Here is an 18,791-nt window from a genome sequence, read left to right as displayed (position 1 = left end):
TGTATTTCAACGATTTCATTGATTAATCATTCGGGACTTACCTCACAGCAAAGGTACAGAAGTGCCTTTGCAAGCGTGGATCGATAGAGAATGACCCAGCGGTTGGATTCATGCATGAGACAAACATGCAATTTGAAATTTCCTTTAACGACAGCTTCTGTCGATCATACCTATAAAAGTATAAATAAAAAACAATTATTGCCGTTGTAATCAGTAGCAGAATTCAATATTTACGTTCTCATCGTTTTCTTTTTTTTTAATATACATACATATGTTATTTTTAGTACAATGTGCCCACTGGGACCTTTTATAAAAATTTCCCCTCGAATAGGCACACCTACTCAAAGTTTTGTTCCATCACCCCCCATCATCCGTGCCGAATATATTTTTTTAAGGAAGATCCTTCATACTGTGCGCTACCATTTAGGTTCCGAGGTGTAAGGGTGAACTGATCGCCCTGTCGACAGGAAACGATGCGGTGCGCGGTAGAAATCGGTCGATGGCATAATATCAAACAATTTTTAAATTTTTTTTGGCTGATCGTCAGGTGTGCATCTTGATATATACTCTACCAGTGTCTGTAATCCATGTACTCTCTGATAAGGGTGTGCGGCTGCACCGTCCCGTAGGTGTCCACCTCGGGCATATTCATATCGTCGACGAAGTATATCATGAATTTGCTTCCCGGCGGGCCGAAATTGCGTCCGGATTTCTTTTCTAACGGCTTTTCAAGCACTTTTTGTAACATTTCTATGAAACAAAAGTAAAGTTGTACTAAGCACTAGGGTACTAGATAGTTATCTATTTAACCATTTGAACCCTTTAATGGTTAAGATTCAAGCCTCACCGCCTCCTTCTGAACAATAAGTCTTTTTTCCATATAATACCGTGTGGTCGTTAAAATTAAACCGGGTTAAAATTCATAACAACCTTTTTAATAAGTACACCAAATACCAATACCTCCATCTCTAACCTCAATATTACTTATTTGCAGCTACTTGTACAATCTTACCGGATGTTGTATAAAAATTAAGCGGAGCATTTGTAATGGCGTAGGAATCCGGCAGAGCGTTCAGTTTTGCGCCAACGCTCACAGTTTTGCCGCTGCCGGCGTTGCCCACAAGCATCACCGGCCTTTCGTTCGCTATCAGCAGATCCATGAAGAATTTGATGCGAGTAGTCTCTGATGTTGATACCAAACATGACTAGAAACCAGAAGTAAAATCATGTTTTATCACACGCTTTTACCTAGCTCCACTAGCAGATTCTTTGCTTTTACTGCGGTTAATTGTAAAAATGTAGAGGACAAATAGTAGGCGTCTTACCTGTAGCGGTATCTCGGGGTCCAACTCGAAGTGCTCCACTTTCTCCGACCATGGCAAGAACTTTTTCGTTTCAGGGTCAATGAAGAAGCTGAAAACGTTTCCTGTAGATGGAAACTTGATCTGTTTGAACTCATTACAGAACCATTTGCTGAACTCATTCCGCCAGTCTACCAGTTGATCTTGGAAAAGTCCGGAGCCGAAACCCCACACCACACAAAACACGAAGTAAATTTCGTACCTGATGAGTTAAATATACTTATTTTATTTTACATTTAAGTAAGAAAAACATCAACGGATGATGATTTATTCTAATAATGAAATATTACTTACCATTCCTTGGGACACTCCGATGGTAACAGAGACTTCTTAAGGAAACATTCGAGCAAATAGCATGTCAGCTGAATTTGCGCAAGCTCGGTTAAAGGAGTTATGCGTTTATACCTCTTGGCAGTCTCAAGAAGTGAGGGAATGTACTTATCAAACATTACTGTCAGCATGGCTTTTTCGGACTCGTCATCTCCTCTCTGATCAATCCATGAGGCCACAAAACTGAAATACGAAATCGAAATTACAGTATTTACACATAGGTACAGCGAATGTTTCTTCGACAATGTGTTAAAATCACGAAGAGCCTGATTTAAAGAGAAAAATTTGGACAATGCATACCTATATGTTTCAGAATGATAGGAAAAGAAGATAAGGATGTAATTTTAGCGATATGATTGTATATGATTGCACCGTAAGATTATGTGAACCCGTTAGTTTATAATCTAACGTAGGTAAAGTTAGTTTGTAATTTCCCTACCGTCAGTTTATAATTTAACTAGCGATATTATAAACTGACGAGTGTACGGTGACATATACAGGGTGATTTCTGGGATCCAGAACCACTTTTTCTGACTCTGTAAATGATCCACATTATCATATGGTAGTATTTGATTAAAAGATAATTACTTTAATTATTCTTATTTTTCAAGTAAAATTAATGTTATACTAAGTAATTATGGTCACCCTATGACTTTTGACATACGCTGCATGGAAAGCGACAAGACGTCACATTGAGTAGGGTCACCAAATTGTATGCAAAAATGTTTTTTCCTACTTGTCATCAGGAAAATAATCATCATTATTGGTGATAAACAATGATTAACAACATCATTAGGCTCATCTTTGGATTCTGTATGATGTCTGGGCTATAACCGCGAAAATCGAAGTTCGCAAATTGCGGGCATTTTTCTCTGTCACTCTAATTGCACCCTCATTGGAGTGAGAGAGAAAGATCCCCGCAATTTGCGAATTTCGGTTTTCGCGGTTGCCCCTCTGGCTCTCTTGCTCCACGACCCCGAAATCACCCTGTATATGTTTACCAAGTGTTTATATGTGTCGCTTAACTTCAAACTCGGGTAAATCCATTGGACCCTCTCAGCAAACATCTAGCCTATTACGTTTTCTTTATACCAAAATCGCATAATCTGCCAGATGGATTTACCCGAGTTTGAAGTTAAGCGACTCATATGTATTATCACATAACTTACGGATTCCAGCCGAGATCCTGAGGGTTGATATATAGAATGCCAGCTCTGGACACAGTGGCAGGCGTAGCTGTTCTCAACGTGGCGATCTCAAACAGTAACCGCATAGTCTTATTTAAAGCGATACGCTCGTTACTCGCCAAAGTCAAAACCTGACAAGAGAAAATTAAAATGAAAATTCTGTATTAGGTAACGTAAATGTAAGAAGTATAATAGTCTAGTCCAGCGGTCGGCAACCTTTTAGCAGCCAAGGGCCACATAGTAGTTAACGAAGATGACGCGGGCCGCACTTTGGTAATATTTGTGACTTTAGCAGACATTGTCGTTCGTCAGTATTGCATACAGCCAGGGTATTTGCATATACAGGGAGGCTCGCGGGCCGCAAGCGAGAGGTCGGCGGGCGGCATGCGGCCCGCGGGCCGCGGGTTGCCGACCGCTGACTCTAGTCGACCGATTTGATTGCTATCTGGCTTTTTCGATCCTCCACGAGATAGTAGGTACTTGAGCCTTGGAGTCATGTTATTAGAAATAGTCTTTTATCGGTTCTTAAAAGACGCAGGTATCCTTTTAATATTTAAGTTAATTTGGACTTAGGAAAAGATATATTTCCACTATTTATAAATCTCGCCTCTCCATAAAAACATTTTTAATGTCGGTTAAAAACAAATCTAACCTTGTTATCATCCATTAAGGTGTTCAAACTCTCAATCCACATGGGATCAATATCCCCATCCAGGACAATCCACTTAGGCCCGTCGCCAGGCATGTTCGCCATATCCCTCATTATGGTTGAGAAAAGTCCATCCTTCCACTCTCTCGTAGCGGGGTTGATAATGCCGAACAACTCGTCATTAGTCACAGCTTTAGGGTCTAAGTCGTTATAGTATGGCTTCAATTTCAACATAGTGTAAGTTTTATTTAGACATTGCCAGACCATGGATTTGCCAGTGCCGGCAAAACCGTCGATGAAAACGGAATGTCGCACGGCGAACAGTTCTACAAGTTGCACCATCTAGAATAAAATCCGAGACACAGATATAAGAATATATAATTTCGAATAGTAATTTTATAGGTACCATTTTGCGTTTACGTCAAATCCGGTAGTTTTGATTTTTTGCTGACTTTTTATTTATTTATTATTAAATGATAAAACACATTAATTATTGTTTTTTATGTTTATGATACTGGCCCAATGAATAATCCAAGTTTGTGACTTCGAGCGTCGAATGCAACTTTGTCATAAATCACAAAAACCGCAAACATTTTGGACACAAACTTGGATTATTCATTGGGCCAACATCATAAACAAGTCAGTTAAAAATCAGAACCCTTGGATTTGACGCCAAGCAATTCCGTACTTTCAGGTGACAAGGTTACCGGATTAAAACTTGCTCTTCTTAATATTATTTTCATTGATTTAAAGCACCGCTTCTATTCTACGCGCGCTTTTTATATTCACCTTCAAGATAAATCCCGGTTCAGGCTGTAGTTTCATTTCTACGGCGGCCTCCACCAAATGCTTTTCGAACTCCAAGTCCCGTTTCCTGGGCACGTCAAGAGCCGGGAACAGGTCTCCGATCAGGCCCATGAACACAGGGGTGTCGTCAGTCACAATCTTAGGTACGTTGAAATCTCGCAAGGCTCTCATGAGCACTTGATCTTCTGGCCTTAAGCGGTCACCTCGCTAGGGAATGAAAGGCTCAAAAAACCAAATTACGACTACTTATCGACTATCACGGTTTATATGGTACAATAGACAGTAGCTATGAAAGTTTAAAGAGCTTACGAAAATTTTGCAGCGAAAGGGTTTTGTTGCCAAGCAGTGGAACACAAGATAGGCCTTATATAAAAAATATTGTCCGTTCGCCGCCCTACTGATACTTGAGTTTAGGTGCTACTAAAACACGAGAGGATACAGAAAAAACTTTAGTTAGAAAAGGTATTAATTATCTCTCTCTCTCTCTCTGTAAGACTATATCGAATTTGTGCAAGGTGAACTTCCGTTTTACCCTAAATGTATTGAACGTAACATATATTTAATTAAAAATAATACAGTACCTTCAGGGAACCAGCAACGACCAACACAGACTTGATGGCCCGCAAGCCCCAATCGTAGTGGTCCTGTTTTGATAGCAGTTCTTTGCACAATGTGTAAAGTGTGATGAATTTTCGCGCTAACAATCGGGCCTCTTGGAAACCTTCGGCGACCAACATGATTTCGCAGATCAGCTCGAAGTCAGGTACCACCATGGCACAGGGTCTGCGTATATACAGAGGCACGGCTTAACAAATTATACACAAACCTTCCTCCTGAATCAATCTATCCATAGGTGAAAACTGCATGAAAATCCGTTTAGTAGTTTTTGAGTTTATCGCGAACATACAAAATCTCAGACAGATGCGGCGAAGGACTTAGTTTTTAAGGTGTAGTGATTTGTGTGATCATGTGCCTCATAACATAAACCAAATGCTCTTGTATCTGCGCCAAAATAATTGCTCGTCTATATCAATATCCTGATCTTCCCGTGTCAGTATTATATGATTGTCCTTTGGTACTTAATACTAACCTATCTGGACATAGTGAATTCCTATATTCACTTCCCGTTTTAGCACTTCAATGTACTAACAAAACTAGTTCAATTAAACAGCAAACCTGAACAATGCTTTCAAATTTTCCGGCAACTCGGTCCTTCCAGCGTATCCGGGGTTCATAGTAATGAACATTCCTACTGTTGGTATTATACTAATAATTTCGCCCATGAAATCGAACTTCTTCTTTTTGAACTTGATCGCGTCGAGGACAGACTTGACCTGGACCGACACTACGGATAGCACTTCGACGGAGATTCTGTTAAACTCGTCGAAACACCCCCATGCGCCGGTTTGGCAAAGCCCTAGAAATAATATATATAGTCTGTCAAGCCATTCCCGTCAGTAGAATAAAGCGCCAATTTAAATAATGTAGGCGCAAAGGGTAATCGTCCCATAGAATATTTGAATTTCGCGCCTTTATCTACTGACAAAGTTGTTTAACCGGCTATATGTTAGCAACCTGATGTAGCGTTAAATCAAGACGTTTTCTAAATTACAATTCTGCCCTCCTAAGCTAAAAAGCGGTATTTGTATTAAAGTTTCATTGAAAATACGACCTTTTAGCTTAGGAGGGAAGGACGTATTTTCAATGAAAATTGTATGCAAATACCGCTTTTTAGCTTAGGAGGGCAGAATTCAGAACAGAGATAATGCTCACCTTTGTAAATGTTTCCACAGGACTTGTAGTCCATTTGCTCGGAGCAGTTGAACACGTACACCATTATTCCGAGGGCTCTTCCTAAATCCTTCGTGGTCTCAGTTTTGCCCGTTCCGGCCGGTCCTGCTGGCGCTCCTCCCATTATCAAATGCAAACTCTACAATGTAAACCAGACTGTATCACATGTGTGACTAAGGAAAGACAGGAGAGCTGGTATCGTCTTGGGTCGTCCCATTCGTTTTTCGTCAAGTTCTTAAATTAGTCCTATTCTGCTTTCGTCACTCATTCTACATTGAAAGCCACCGACGATTGTGACGAATGTAGAATGAGTGACGAAAGCAGAATAAGACTAATTTAAGAACTTGACGAAAAACGAATGGGACGACCCAAGACGATACCGCAGAGTTGTAATAGAAAAAAATAAAGGCTGCCGTTCCATTGAGGCGAACACGTGCAAGCTAATCTCCACCTCAGTGGAACAATAATCTAAATTGAATTGTATCAATGTACCTGCGTTAATGTTATGTAACATCTGTCGGTTAGCGGCGTGATCACGAGCCTAGGCGTATTACCTAAGTACTCGTAGTCATACAAAAACTGGGCGTCACAAATGTTGGCGAAACAGTTATTCAAACTAAAATCCCAGCGATGCCTGTAAATATTGCATTGTATATATTGAAAGTGCGTAAAGGGAGACCTCCAAATGTTATTCATATTATATGATTAAAGTAAGAATTTAGCACTTAAGATATAGTAATGTTATCTCATATAATTCTACAGAAACTATTGTAGTAAGTAGTTTATTACTGTGCCCCTGCAGGGTCCATATTATGTCATATGTTTGCATTAAATGCTTTGACTTTTTTTTAACAAACAATTTCTTAAATCACCTCAGTTGACTTTGCCACTGGAAAGCACTAGACGTATCCACTTTAGCAGCAATAAGCTTAGCGACCACGTCTCGTGAATGCACGTCGATAGTACAGATAGTCATGATCTTCTGTCGGTCGCCAACCGTCAAATCTCCGAGCAACAAGACGATCAGATTGTTTAACTGAGTAATTTGTTTCTTTTGATAATCCTTGAGAGCACCTTCATAGCCTGAATAAAAAAGATAGTGTTAAAAACGATTGGTAGGCACACAATTCCAGTAATAGGAACATTTTATTTGTACTAATCAGTCGATGCCACGATGCTTAGGAAAAGTTCAGCAACTTTAGAGCTCTTTCCCACTTACCTACGTCCAGTTTTGTTTCGGGTACCTAATACAGTTTTTTGGTAGTAGGTACCTACCTACTATACGTGATAACATAGAGTTAGACCAATAAAAGTCTGCAACGATTTTGATAACACACGCAGTGTAAACGTTATCTTAAATGTCAAACTTCTATGAAATTATGACGTATAAATAACACTTGCACTGCGTATGCTGTCAAAATCGTTGCAGACTTTTCTTGGTATAAATCTAGCAACGTTCACACGAGCATTCCGTTTGCGGAATACTGCACACATAGGTACTACAGAAAACTGGATCCTGCAAAAAAACTGGACCTAAGTGGGAAAGAGCTCTTACTACAACAGTAGATTCTTCAAGTCATATAAGTTCGGTAAATTTCAATGATAGCCTGGATGGCGTGCGCTATGTCAAAAAAATAAAGACTTAACCTTCTTCCAATTTCTCAAACGCCTGGTTGGTTTCAGTGGTCCACCAGATTTGAGTGCCCACAAGTGCCGGTTGTGCTGGCCAGTCGAACACCCACTCATCTCGAGGTTTGTCTTCGTACGATTTCACTGCATGCTCAAATATATCACGCAAAGTGTAGCGCATACAATCTGTTACTCTATTTAACCACACCTCCACCTACGATAACCAGATTCTTAAGCCAATGAATGATAGATTTCTCGGATGCTGCTGACTGATGATAAAGAACACATTAATATTTAAAATAATCTATGCTACTTGGTTACACTGGCGCTAACTTTTTATTTGCAGTATTTTTCCGTACAGCACTCGGGTTGTCTTTTGACCATAATTCTGGATTCTTAACGTGCGGAACTGTCATGATCGAGGGCGTAAAATATAACCATACGTAAAATATATCAATATAACCCTGCTGTTTTCACTTACCTTTCCAGAACAATCTAAGCACGGGGCCTTAAAAGGTACGTGTTCCTCATTTTCCTTGGAAATCATCTCGAATGCTTGCTTACTGGTTTTAATAGGAAATACCAGTTTGGCCAGATTGTCGTATAATTTGGTTAGATGTCGACAAACAGCTGGTGGGTTATTGCCATTAGACAAAATATCTATAAAAAAAAATGTAAGGTGTAGAGTCAAATAATCACCAAAGTAACAAAAGTGTGAAAATCAAACCAACAACATAGATACCTACTTCTATCCACGCTCACATTTTTTAAAGCTAATCTAATTATTTATACTAAATGCTCCGTTGATAGGTGACGATATCACTTGGCCACTGTCGGGGACCGGGGTTATAGCACTTCTATTTATTTACCTGCCTTCAATGCATACATTAATTTGGATCATACAATACCGAGTAAATCTGCTGAAGATACAAAGTAAAATCTTGGATATGCCAAGCGTTTTGTCTCTAAGTAATCATTAAGCGCCTTCTCGCAGAGGTTGAGCGCTTTCATCAACCCCTCCAACTGTTCCAAAAGGCCTGGTTTATTAGTAGCTTTTACTACGTTTGGAGTTTGGCCAATATCTTTTAACAGCTCCTGTAAATAACACGATACAGGTCTATTTCATCACAGGACAAAGTAAAAAGATCTAAAAGACTCCTAGTTCTATAATGTCGTATTAAAAAAATTGTGAGTGAATGACACTGTGCCGATACTATTAAATACAGCTTAGAGAATATAACCAACGGAGTGGTCATTAACAGGCGTTCCCCTCTGTCGAAAAAAGGCGGCCAATGGTCAACCACATGTATGGACTGACGTTTATCTGTAGGCCAAGCAATAAGAAGTTATAGAGGGAAATGCTAGGAACACAATTTTTGACTCCGTAGCTTTGTATGGACTAGTTAGGAGGTGAACATATCAAAAGTCCCCGGCCGTAGCCCCGGTGCTGGGGGGTAGAGGGGGGAAAGAAGGTCTCATTTTTCGGTTTTTCACTTATATCTTGGAAACTTTGCGTCTTAACGACATGACTACTAAGACAAACCAAAAGCTGATAAAATTTGTTACAAGTTTTATTCAGTCAAGTTTTTCGATATCTTTAATAGTTTTTGAGATTTCCGCTCTTGAAAGTTTATTTAAGGCTTTCAATTTTATCTTGATATCTACATTAGTGAAGCTCTTAGGCCGTGTTTGGTATCATTTTCGTATAAGTCGGGGGTGCTGAATTCATTTTTGGTATCACATTGACACCATTCCTAAGAAAAAACATGTAAACTTTAAACAAATATCTTTTTTTTAAATTCCTCTTCACGCTTAAACCGCTTAAACCGCGATTTAATTGAAATTTGGTGTACAGATATTTCGAGTCCCAAGACAGGACATAAGATACTTTTTATCTCAATAATCATCCTTTAAAGTTGTGAAATGGAGTATGGGGGGAATTCAACTTCGTCGACGAAACTGAATTCCTGAGGTTAATACTGCTTAAGGTAAGGTTTGAAGTCATGTTTGGTATCATTTTCATCTAAATCACAGATGTATACCACCCCAAATTTCATCTAAACCGGTTCAGCGGTTATTGACTCTCCATACAAACTTCCACCCCACTTTTCATACCCTCAAAAGATGTTTTTGGTTATAAAAACTATCTTATGTCCTTTGTCGAAACTGAAACTATTTCTATACCAAATTTCAACGAAATTGGTTCAGCTGTTTAAGCGTGAAGACGGATTTAAAAAAATATGTTTTTTTAAATTTTGGTTTTACCTCGAAATAGTGTCAATGTGATACCATAAATGAATTCAGCACCCCCGATTTATACGAAAATGATACCAAACATGGCCTAACAGCTTCACTGATGTAGATATCAAGATAAAATTAAAATCCCTAAATAAACTTTCAAGAGCGGGTATCTCAAAAACTATTCAAGATATCGAAAAACTTGACTGGATAAAACTTGTAACTAATTTTATCAGCTTTCGGTTTGTCTTAGTAGTCATGTCGCTAAGACGCAAAGTTTCCAAGATATCAATGAAAAACGGAAAAATTCGACCTTCTTACCCCCCTCTACCCCCCAGCACCGGGGCTACAGCCGGGGACTTTTGATATGTTCACCTCCTAATTAGTCCAAACAAAGTTACGGAGTCAAAAATTGTGTTCCTAGCATTTCCCTCTACAACGTTTTTTGAGCATTCATTTCCTGACCTACTGACTTGACGTACCCTATGCATTTGATGTGCCCCTCCCCCGCAAAAAACGGCAGACTATTTTGTACCGAAAATTATAGACATGGCGTCTCCGTTGGTTATATTCTCTAAGAAATACAGAAACAAACGAACAGATAGAAAAATTAAAACGAAAGTCTGAAAAAAAAACCTTAAATGTTTTGTCAATGTTATCAAATCGCTTGGAGTCCTCTGGTAATTGTGCGCGGATATCGTCGGATCCGACAAAGATGCTTTCTAGATACTGCCACTTGCGCTGCACTTCAAACCAAAGGGCAATCACGGCGTCCGCCGTACCGAGTTTTTTCGCCCATGCAGTGACTTCGGTCTCAAAGAAGCCGACAAACTTTGATGACAACATGTTTTGAACTTGGTTCTGTAAAATTGACGTTTATTTAGTAAAAACATGGCGATTTTTTTACAGCGATTAAGTTTCCACTACAGCGCGTAAAGGAAGAATGGATTGTGTCTATATCGAGGCTGTATCACTGTGAGAGGTCAACGTTTGCGATTTCTTAAAAAAGGATTCCCCTATTTAGATAACACCATTTCTCTACCTGGTTGTCTTCCAGAATTTCTACGAGCTCTTCACTAGCCCTGGGCAGCTTGATTCCAGTTCTTTCATGAGGTGAATAATCGAACTCCTGTTGTGCCCACGTGATTTCCAGCTCCCTAATAAATTCATAAGATTGTTAAACAGCTTGGTTCAAAGTGTAGATATATGTTACTTACATATTATTATAATTCTCACTTTAGAGTTTTCTCCATGGCTGCTTCCTTAACTGATTTATCCACGATTGTTTTTACCTCCTCTTCAAATTTATGTAAATTAAGCGCTAGAAGATCAGCTAAAGTAGTTTCATCATCGAGGGAGAATTTCACCTGTCAGCAAATAATTCAGTAGGTATGCATTTCAAGTATTAAGACTTACGAACTCACATTCTTGTTAATGTAAAATGATTACTTACCAATAGATGCTTTTTACTTATCAAAATAAAACTATAAAATTCATGTATGATTATTTACAAATGTGTTATACGTAATTATCTACAGTATGAATTCCGATAATATGACTACATGATCTGACACCTTCTGCTGTAAAGATCCTCTTCTTATCGACTTCAGTTGGATTCCATGCCTTCTCATTTCCTCCATTGAGTAAACTTTGTTTAATTTTCTGAATTTGCTACCAATTTCAGAGTTTTCTTGACACTTTCGCCTTCTGAAGTCGTTTATTTGAAAATTGTTATCTACTTTTTCTTCTTCTGATTCGTGGTCTTGATCATCTTGTAGTACATCACTAGCCATGTCTTCAAGGGATTTAAATTCAGCAATGATTTCGTCAAAGGAAACGCTACTGGATGCATGTTTTAATGGCGGTGGTGATTGAGCAGATGATAAAGCGTTTTCGGTGTTGATGGTCATGATGTGTGAGTGTATCGATTTCTAAGCAAATGTAAAATGAAATGAACAATATTTTTTAATATGTAGACTACAATAATACTTGTCACAAAATATAATATATTTAATACCTTCGTGGCCATCATTAACTCAACCCAATGTCTATCTTTGATGGCTGGATTTTGAAGATCTGTGACTGCACGCAAAGAAGTCATCAAGTTCTTTATAGTAGCTTCAATCGCTACGAAAGGCTCCCTAAAAAGAAACACGTTTTCAATATACGTGACGTGAACAATAGAGCGTCACTAGTTTACCACATTTGGAATGTGGATTTCTGATGTCATCATTGGCTACTTGAGTCGAGATACCAAACTATTTAACGATAATTATTTCAGCACAAACTACTCACCAAGTTCTCATTTCCTTATCCAGCTGCCTCAAATCTTTAGTAAAACGTTTGCATTCCTGGTCCATCCCATCGGCATCGATCTCTTTCCACGGCGACTTCTTCCAAAACTCGATAGTTCCCAGCACCAAAAAGTAATAATCCCACAATTGCTAAAAGAAAAGCGTAGTTACCCGTCAATACAGTACAGTTATATGTTATGTTATGTTCTTTATTTGCTTCATAAGATACAAGTATCATGTAAAATTGTATACAATAAAATAAAATAAACTTAGCCTAAATCATGCATAACATAAAAAAGTTATACATTTAAAATTGTGTTGAACGAAACCTGATACCTGAAATAACCCAGCCTTGACACTATATAGGTATAGTCTGGAAAACTCATTTACATATCTTCATCGATTTTGGATTTTTTCTTATAAGAAAAATATTCTTTGTTTTCGAAATATTGAGTTAGATCATTCATCGTCCCAGATCAATACGAGAAAAATCACACGCCAATTATACCACACAGTTAACTGTCAATTTGTGAACCCTATTACTAAGATATAAGGTCGACATTATGGTCAGTTAACGCATTCACTGCCAACGTTTTCAACAGATTCTAGCGTTTTCCCGCTCTTTAGAGGAAAGCGACCACGAGCGGGTTCCCGGCACTCAATGTGTTAGAGTATTGCTATTAGTACAAACTTGATTAGGGGATAATCTAATACTATTTAAATACCTTGCACATTTTGAGTTCTCGCCGGCATTGTTTTAGAATCTTGTCTTCAGGCGGTTGTATGTCAAAGAGGGAAGAAGACTTCTTCAATTGGTCCACCGTGCTTTCGAAGACCATAAGCTCTGCATTCACTTTATCCATCTGCTTGTAAGGTTCCTTGCAGCTCACCAAAAACATCTATATAAGATACATCTTGTATTTGTTTTAATGAAATAGAAAACGAGCATACGAGCCATTTAGTGAATGGCTATAGGTATAACTAATGTTACATAAGCAACACTACTGATGTGCTGACGGAAAGATTTAAGACTTTTTTTAATGTACCTACTTCTGAATTTTTTTTTTAATATAATCAATAATTTTATATGAAATTATCTACAATTTTCGGAAACCCTCTACTTGCACATCAGTAAGCAAAACTAGAAGAATTATGAGCATACAAATACTCGCTCCAGAAATATGGCATCGCTCTGGGGAGCATCTCTAGCTATAGGACTCATGAAGGACGGACTTTACAAATTTCTATACAGGGGTGGTACTTTTTCTCTGCAGCTGACTGTACCTGTGCTTGTTCTGGTACGAGTCCAGGCACATGCTGATATTGCTGATTCGTAGTTTAGCCAGCGCGTCGGGCTTGGTTATGAGCGCCACCGGCGGTACCAGGTTATTTCATAACAGTGGTCAGCTAAATCTAGTTACGTAAGGAAGCGTTTTCAGCTGAGTAGTGTATACTTTATTTCTTGGACTGTACCTCCTGAACGCGAACTGCGGCGGTGCGGCGCGATGTTTTGCTTCATCACGGCAGTCAGCTACATTAGCCACAATGGGGAGTATCGCTAGCTATGTATTACGATCCCACGGACTGTACCTCCTTGTTCTTGAACGATTCTCGATACATGTTGATGCGCAGGTTAACGAGCGCGACGCGCTTGGCGATGAGCGCCGCCTGAGCGGCCTGGAGCGGCGCCACGTTCTGCTTCATCACGGTGGTCAGTTTGATCAGATTCCGCCACTTTTCGGGGAGCACATCAAGCTGTACAAATAGAACAATAAGTAATGAGATTAAGCCAAGAACACCTAAAGTCGTCGTAGCTAGTCGTGCCCACAGCGCCAGGGACAACTATAGATGTTATGGCGGACGCTGTCAAAGCCTTCACACTTTCAAGTAAGCTTGCATGCGCGCAGGACCTAGGCGTGTCAGTGACGTATTTGTTTATGACGTAAACGTAAAGCATTTAAAAGGTTAATAGTCGTACATGCCTTTGCTGTAACACCTCAACGCATATGGAATTTAGGCATAAGCAAAAATAGCTGTTCACATGCACATGCCACAGTAAAGCAGTATACTGTTGTTCCCAACCGGTAGAATAAAAAAGCGGACTTTGCGATTTCCAAGCCGATAACTGGCGGGTGATGGCACAGGATCGAGACAACTGGCGTATACTCGTGTCGTAGGCCGACTCATTTTGGGTCGCTGAGCCATTAAGTAAGCATAAAAAAATGACGAGCTGGTTTCGATGAATGTATAGCTAATTTATATCGTTCCATGCGTTCCAAAGCGATTCAATTTCCAGACTTGCTGGATAATTTGTGGGCATGCAAAATGTTTCTCACCAAAACATCCGCGCGGACCCTGCCGCTAAAGTAAGGATTAGTAGATAGATCATATTGCAATTCCTGTTGTATGCATGAAGTAAGAAAAGACAATTATTAATTCATAATTAAAAATATTTGACTGACATTTAAAGAAGACCCTGATACCAAAATACTATACCCTTTTTTATTAAGTTTTACAAGCGTCATGAACCTCATTTACGTTTTATCTCTTACTTACGGATACATTCAAAATTATAGATTAAGACCAACGATTCATAGTTGGTTGAGTCTTGTCAATAACGCCGTAAATCTTACATCGTAAAATAACAAAAGACTAAAATAATACGAGTATAATATGTATCTTAGTTTGAAGTAAACAAATAACCTGTTCATAAGTTTCTTCAGGGAAGTCCACCCCATATTCCTTCAGAGCGTAGATAATGTCACGGAGCGGCTCGAACATGGTGTCGGTGCCGGCGTCCACCCTCCCCTTAACTTCGTTAAACACTCTCATGACTTGCAGCAATCCTTCGTAATCGTCTTCTGCTAACTCTACTGATAATTCTTTCGTGGCGTATGCGATGAATTCTTGTAGCTCGTTCAAACTGTCAACATTTTTTTGGTGAGCTTATGAAATATAACTAATTAGGTAGGTTTACGAGAGTAAAGATTTTTAGATATTCTGTTAGGGGTAGCAAGTTTTTGTGAGACCTAACACTTGGCTTTAAAATAACCAAAATTAAGATAAAAGACTGTGCTGAACATTTTGATAGATGATTTTTTGCTCCAATTACGGAATAAAGGTAAAATAATGTCTTACGCTTGATAACCTGTCGTTAATGATTTTTTTGGTATATTCTCGTAACTGGAAATTCCCAAATTCATTTAGTCCCGGGAGCAGCTGCAATTAGGTAATATCCTAACTGTACCTACTTATTATTTCAATTAAAATCTTAACCTGTTGTAAGGCCACATTTTACAACAACACATATAGTTTCAAGGGAAGTGGACAATTTTAAGGAAATCACCTGGTGATAACGTGATCTTTCAAGTTCTGTTTGTACATGTTGCTCCACTTGCAGATGATGTTCATAATAGCTTGGTTCAGCATTTTAAGGTCCAGCTCCAGCCAACCGTTGCAGAGGTAACTGCGCGGCAGTAACGCCACCTCGTCATACATTGCGTTGAATTTGTCAATCTGTAAAAAGGTTGACGTTAATTTATACTAACACAATTTTCACTCATAATTTAAAAACTGAAACGGGACTTGGTTGCGTGCACTTTTATTATTTGGCCTGACGTTTCGAACGTGATATTACGTTCTAGTCAGTTTGCCTGTGACCAGACTGACAAGGATTGTATCAACATCTTCTAGCTGTGCGTGTTTTGCGAACTACCAGCATTTGATATCGGTTATTCACTTGTTGGCTAAGGTTGCGATTCAGTTTTTAAATCATAAGGTTGACGTTGTAGAAAATGTTGTTATTTGTCCCTTAATTACATGCGGGTAATTATTATTAACTACGTATTAATATATAATTTTTTTTTTTATCGCACTATACCGCACCGCACTAAGGACCTATTCGGTTTTTTACGATGGCGCCCAACGTGGGACGTGGATTCGAACCAGCAACTATAGAACAAAGTTTCTTACTACCCGTTAAACCAATGATTACACCGCAAATTAGACATTATTTTTAATTTAGTTACTCACACGACATGTTTCGGAGCGACTAAAAATGAGCGAGTTAAACCGTAAAAGTAAGGAATGTTAGTAGGACTCAAATTCAATAAATATAGTTGAAGATTCTTTCTTACCTCGTGTTGGTAATTTTCTAGTTTCGGTTTGGTCTCCGGCGGAGGCGTGCCGTTCTCGTACACGTACTTGTCGAACTCCTCCGGTGGAATCACGCGGCCGTACTGCAAGAAGCCTGCCAGCACTTCTTGTTTGTCCTCCAGCCATAGAGGTGTGTATTTCTCGTATTTCTAACCAAATTTAGATAGTTAATCATTAGCATACCCAGGAAGTGAACTTAATGAACCAGAAGCAAGGATGAAGAACGCATATTAGGCTGATTTAAAACACATAAGGCGCATGGTTATTTTATGCCAAAATGCAGCATTGAACGCATGTGATCACGGAATTAGGAAAAATTTCATTTTACGTTAGATCTGATACCTAATCTAACGACACTATATTGTTTTACGCGGTAAACGCAGCGGTAAGCACAAGCACATTGTAATTTTTCATATATTCCTTTAACGCATGCGTTCAACGCTGCGTTTATAGCATGAAACAACCGCGCGCTTCATAATGGTAGGACCAAATAAAAGATAATTCACAATTCAAGTCTCATTGCCACTGCATAGTCCTAAAAACTGCAAAAAATAGAAAAATATTATTTAGATAATGTTATGGACTGATTTTTGCCTTACACTGGCCTTAATATTATATTATTTGCTTACCGATGCGTATGTCACGATATCATTAATGGCATTTTCAATCCTCTTAAGAATATCATGGTACAAGTCAATCAAAGCATCTTCAGCCGCTATATCATCTACAATAGCAAGAGAAATTATTATTATCACAATAATTCGGCAAATAAGCTAACACAGACATTTATTTTAATTTATGTTTGTTAATTTATTTCTTTGTTTCTATCAATAAAGACACTTTATTTTAATGCAACATCACCTTCATAAGAAGCGATCGGTACGATTGGGTCGATTCTTGGGAACAGAGTGGCCTGCAGGAACATGTCTTTCATCATTTCTCGGAGTGTATCGTACAGACCATCTTCGTCTCCCAATTCTAACGATGGCGAGAAATATATATCTAGAAAAAATAAATTCCGTGAATACGTTTGACCCTTTTTCCAACAATTTGTACTCCAGGGACTTCAACCGACGCGCGCGGTTACATCCTAATATCAATCTTCGTGCTTTTCAAACAAGGAAGATTGTAAATTAGTTATAAGACATATCCAAATATTGTACACCCCATATAACCATTCTAGTCGCAGAATCATCAAAGTGGTAACTAAATGTCAGATGTGTCGTAACAGAGTCCACACAATGTGTCTAGAACTGTTTCGAAACAAAGTGTCGTCGCCGTGTGTACACTTTTCCGTAACAAGGTGTCGACACATTTGTGTGCACTTTGCGTGCGGTTTGCGACTAAATCTGACAGCAAATTTGTGACAGCAAATGTCAATATAAAATACCTCTTGAAAACCAAGGTTTGTCAAACTACTATTAGTGTCTCGTGTGCTCGTAAGTAATTCTAGTAAGTCATCATGGGCGATGCAAATGATAATAATCGACCAAAACCATATAAACACCCAACACCCGTCAACCTTTTACAGAAAAGTTTTTAAAGAAATGCAATAAGCTACTTAGGTCAGCCAACGAATGCTCAAAAAAGTTGTAGAGGGAAATGCTCGGAACACAATTTTTGACTCTGTAACTTGGTTTGGACAAGTTAGGAGGTGAACATATCAAAAGTCCCCGGCCGTAGCCCTTGAGCGGGGGGAAGAGAGGGGGCTTTGAATGTCCCATTTTCCGGTTTTTCGATTATATCTCGGAAACTATGCATCTTAGCGACATGGCCACTTATACAAAATGAAAGTTAATTTAATTTGTTACAAGTTTATTCAGTCAATTTTTTCGATATGTTGAATAGTTTTTGAGATATCCGCTCTTGAAAGTTTATTTAGGGCTCTCAATTTTATCTTGATATATCTACATCCGTGAAGGTGCTAGGCCGTGTATGGTATCGTTTTCGTATAAATCTGGGTTGCTGAATCCATTTAAGGTATCACATTGAAACCATTCCACAAAATTAAAAAAATCTTTTTAGGGTTCCGTACCTCAAAAGCAAAAAACGGAATCCTTATAGGATCACTCGTGCGTCTGTATGTATGTCTCTCTGAATACACAAAATAGTTCTTTACCTATAGATGACAGGAAAACCTATTAGAAATGTGCAGTCAAGCGCGAGTCCGACTTAATGTACGGAACCCTTAATACGCGAGTCCGACTCGCACTTGGTCGGTTTTTTTTAAACTCCTCTTGACGCTTAACCGCTGAACCGATTTCGTTGAAATTTGGTATAGAAATAGTTTGCGTCCCGGAACAGGACATAGGATAGATCTTATAACCAAAATCATCTTTTGAAGGTGTGA

General features: G+C 38.8%; 1 protein-coding gene and 1 long non-coding RNA gene across 2 annotated transcripts in view; one reads left to right on the top strand and one right to left on the bottom strand.

The window, feature by feature from the left end:
* LOC134673192 (uncharacterized) overlaps positions 1 to 18,791 on the top strand; it is a 150,871-nt gene that overhangs the window by 10,642 nt on the left and 121,438 nt on the right. The window lies entirely within an intron of this gene.
* Positions 1 to 18,791, bottom strand: part of LOC134673175 (dynein beta chain, ciliary-like) — a 75,588-nt gene that overhangs the window by 34,888 nt on the left and 21,909 nt on the right. Inside the window, exons 22-49 of the mRNA XM_063531130.1 lie at positions 17,303 to 17,443; positions 17,071 to 17,165; positions 16,423 to 16,590; positions 15,633 to 15,802; positions 14,990 to 15,209; positions 13,877 to 14,041; positions 13,012 to 13,185; positions 12,288 to 12,436; positions 12,010 to 12,133; positions 11,229 to 11,359; positions 11,035 to 11,149; positions 10,629 to 10,853; positions 8,663 to 8,849; positions 8,236 to 8,414; positions 7,773 to 7,968; positions 6,998 to 7,208; positions 6,618 to 6,759; positions 6,108 to 6,264; positions 5,511 to 5,751; positions 4,916 to 5,117; positions 4,317 to 4,541; positions 3,531 to 3,869; positions 2,861 to 3,009; positions 1,656 to 1,874; positions 1,326 to 1,563; positions 1,013 to 1,205; positions 573 to 750; positions 42 to 170 (exon numbers count right to left, since the gene is read on the bottom strand). Coding sequence (XP_063387200.1) covers positions 42 to 170; positions 573 to 750; positions 1,013 to 1,205; positions 1,326 to 1,563; positions 1,656 to 1,874; positions 2,861 to 3,009; positions 3,531 to 3,869; positions 4,317 to 4,541; positions 4,916 to 5,117; positions 5,511 to 5,751; positions 6,108 to 6,264; positions 6,618 to 6,759; positions 6,998 to 7,208; positions 7,773 to 7,968; positions 8,236 to 8,414; positions 8,663 to 8,849; positions 10,629 to 10,853; positions 11,035 to 11,149; positions 11,229 to 11,359; positions 12,010 to 12,133; positions 12,288 to 12,436; positions 13,012 to 13,185; positions 13,877 to 14,041; positions 14,990 to 15,209; positions 15,633 to 15,802; positions 16,423 to 16,590; positions 17,071 to 17,165; positions 17,303 to 17,443 — 5,062 coding nt within the window. The remainder of the gene's footprint in view (positions 1 to 41; positions 171 to 572; positions 751 to 1,012; positions 1,206 to 1,325; positions 1,564 to 1,655; positions 1,875 to 2,860; positions 3,010 to 3,530; positions 3,870 to 4,316; positions 4,542 to 4,915; positions 5,118 to 5,510; positions 5,752 to 6,107; positions 6,265 to 6,617; positions 6,760 to 6,997; positions 7,209 to 7,772; positions 7,969 to 8,235; positions 8,415 to 8,662; positions 8,850 to 10,628; positions 10,854 to 11,034; positions 11,150 to 11,228; positions 11,360 to 12,009; positions 12,134 to 12,287; positions 12,437 to 13,011; positions 13,186 to 13,876; positions 14,042 to 14,989; positions 15,210 to 15,632; positions 15,803 to 16,422; positions 16,591 to 17,070; positions 17,166 to 17,302; positions 17,444 to 18,791) is intronic.

The sequence above is a fragment of the Cydia fagiglandana genome, chromosome 18, assembly GCF_963556715.1.
Source record: "Cydia fagiglandana chromosome 18, ilCydFagi1.1, whole genome shotgun sequence".
Taxonomy (NCBI): Eukaryota; Metazoa; Arthropoda; class Insecta; order Lepidoptera; family Tortricidae; genus Cydia; species Cydia fagiglandana.
This window is presented reverse-complemented; position numbering and strand designations above follow the sequence as displayed.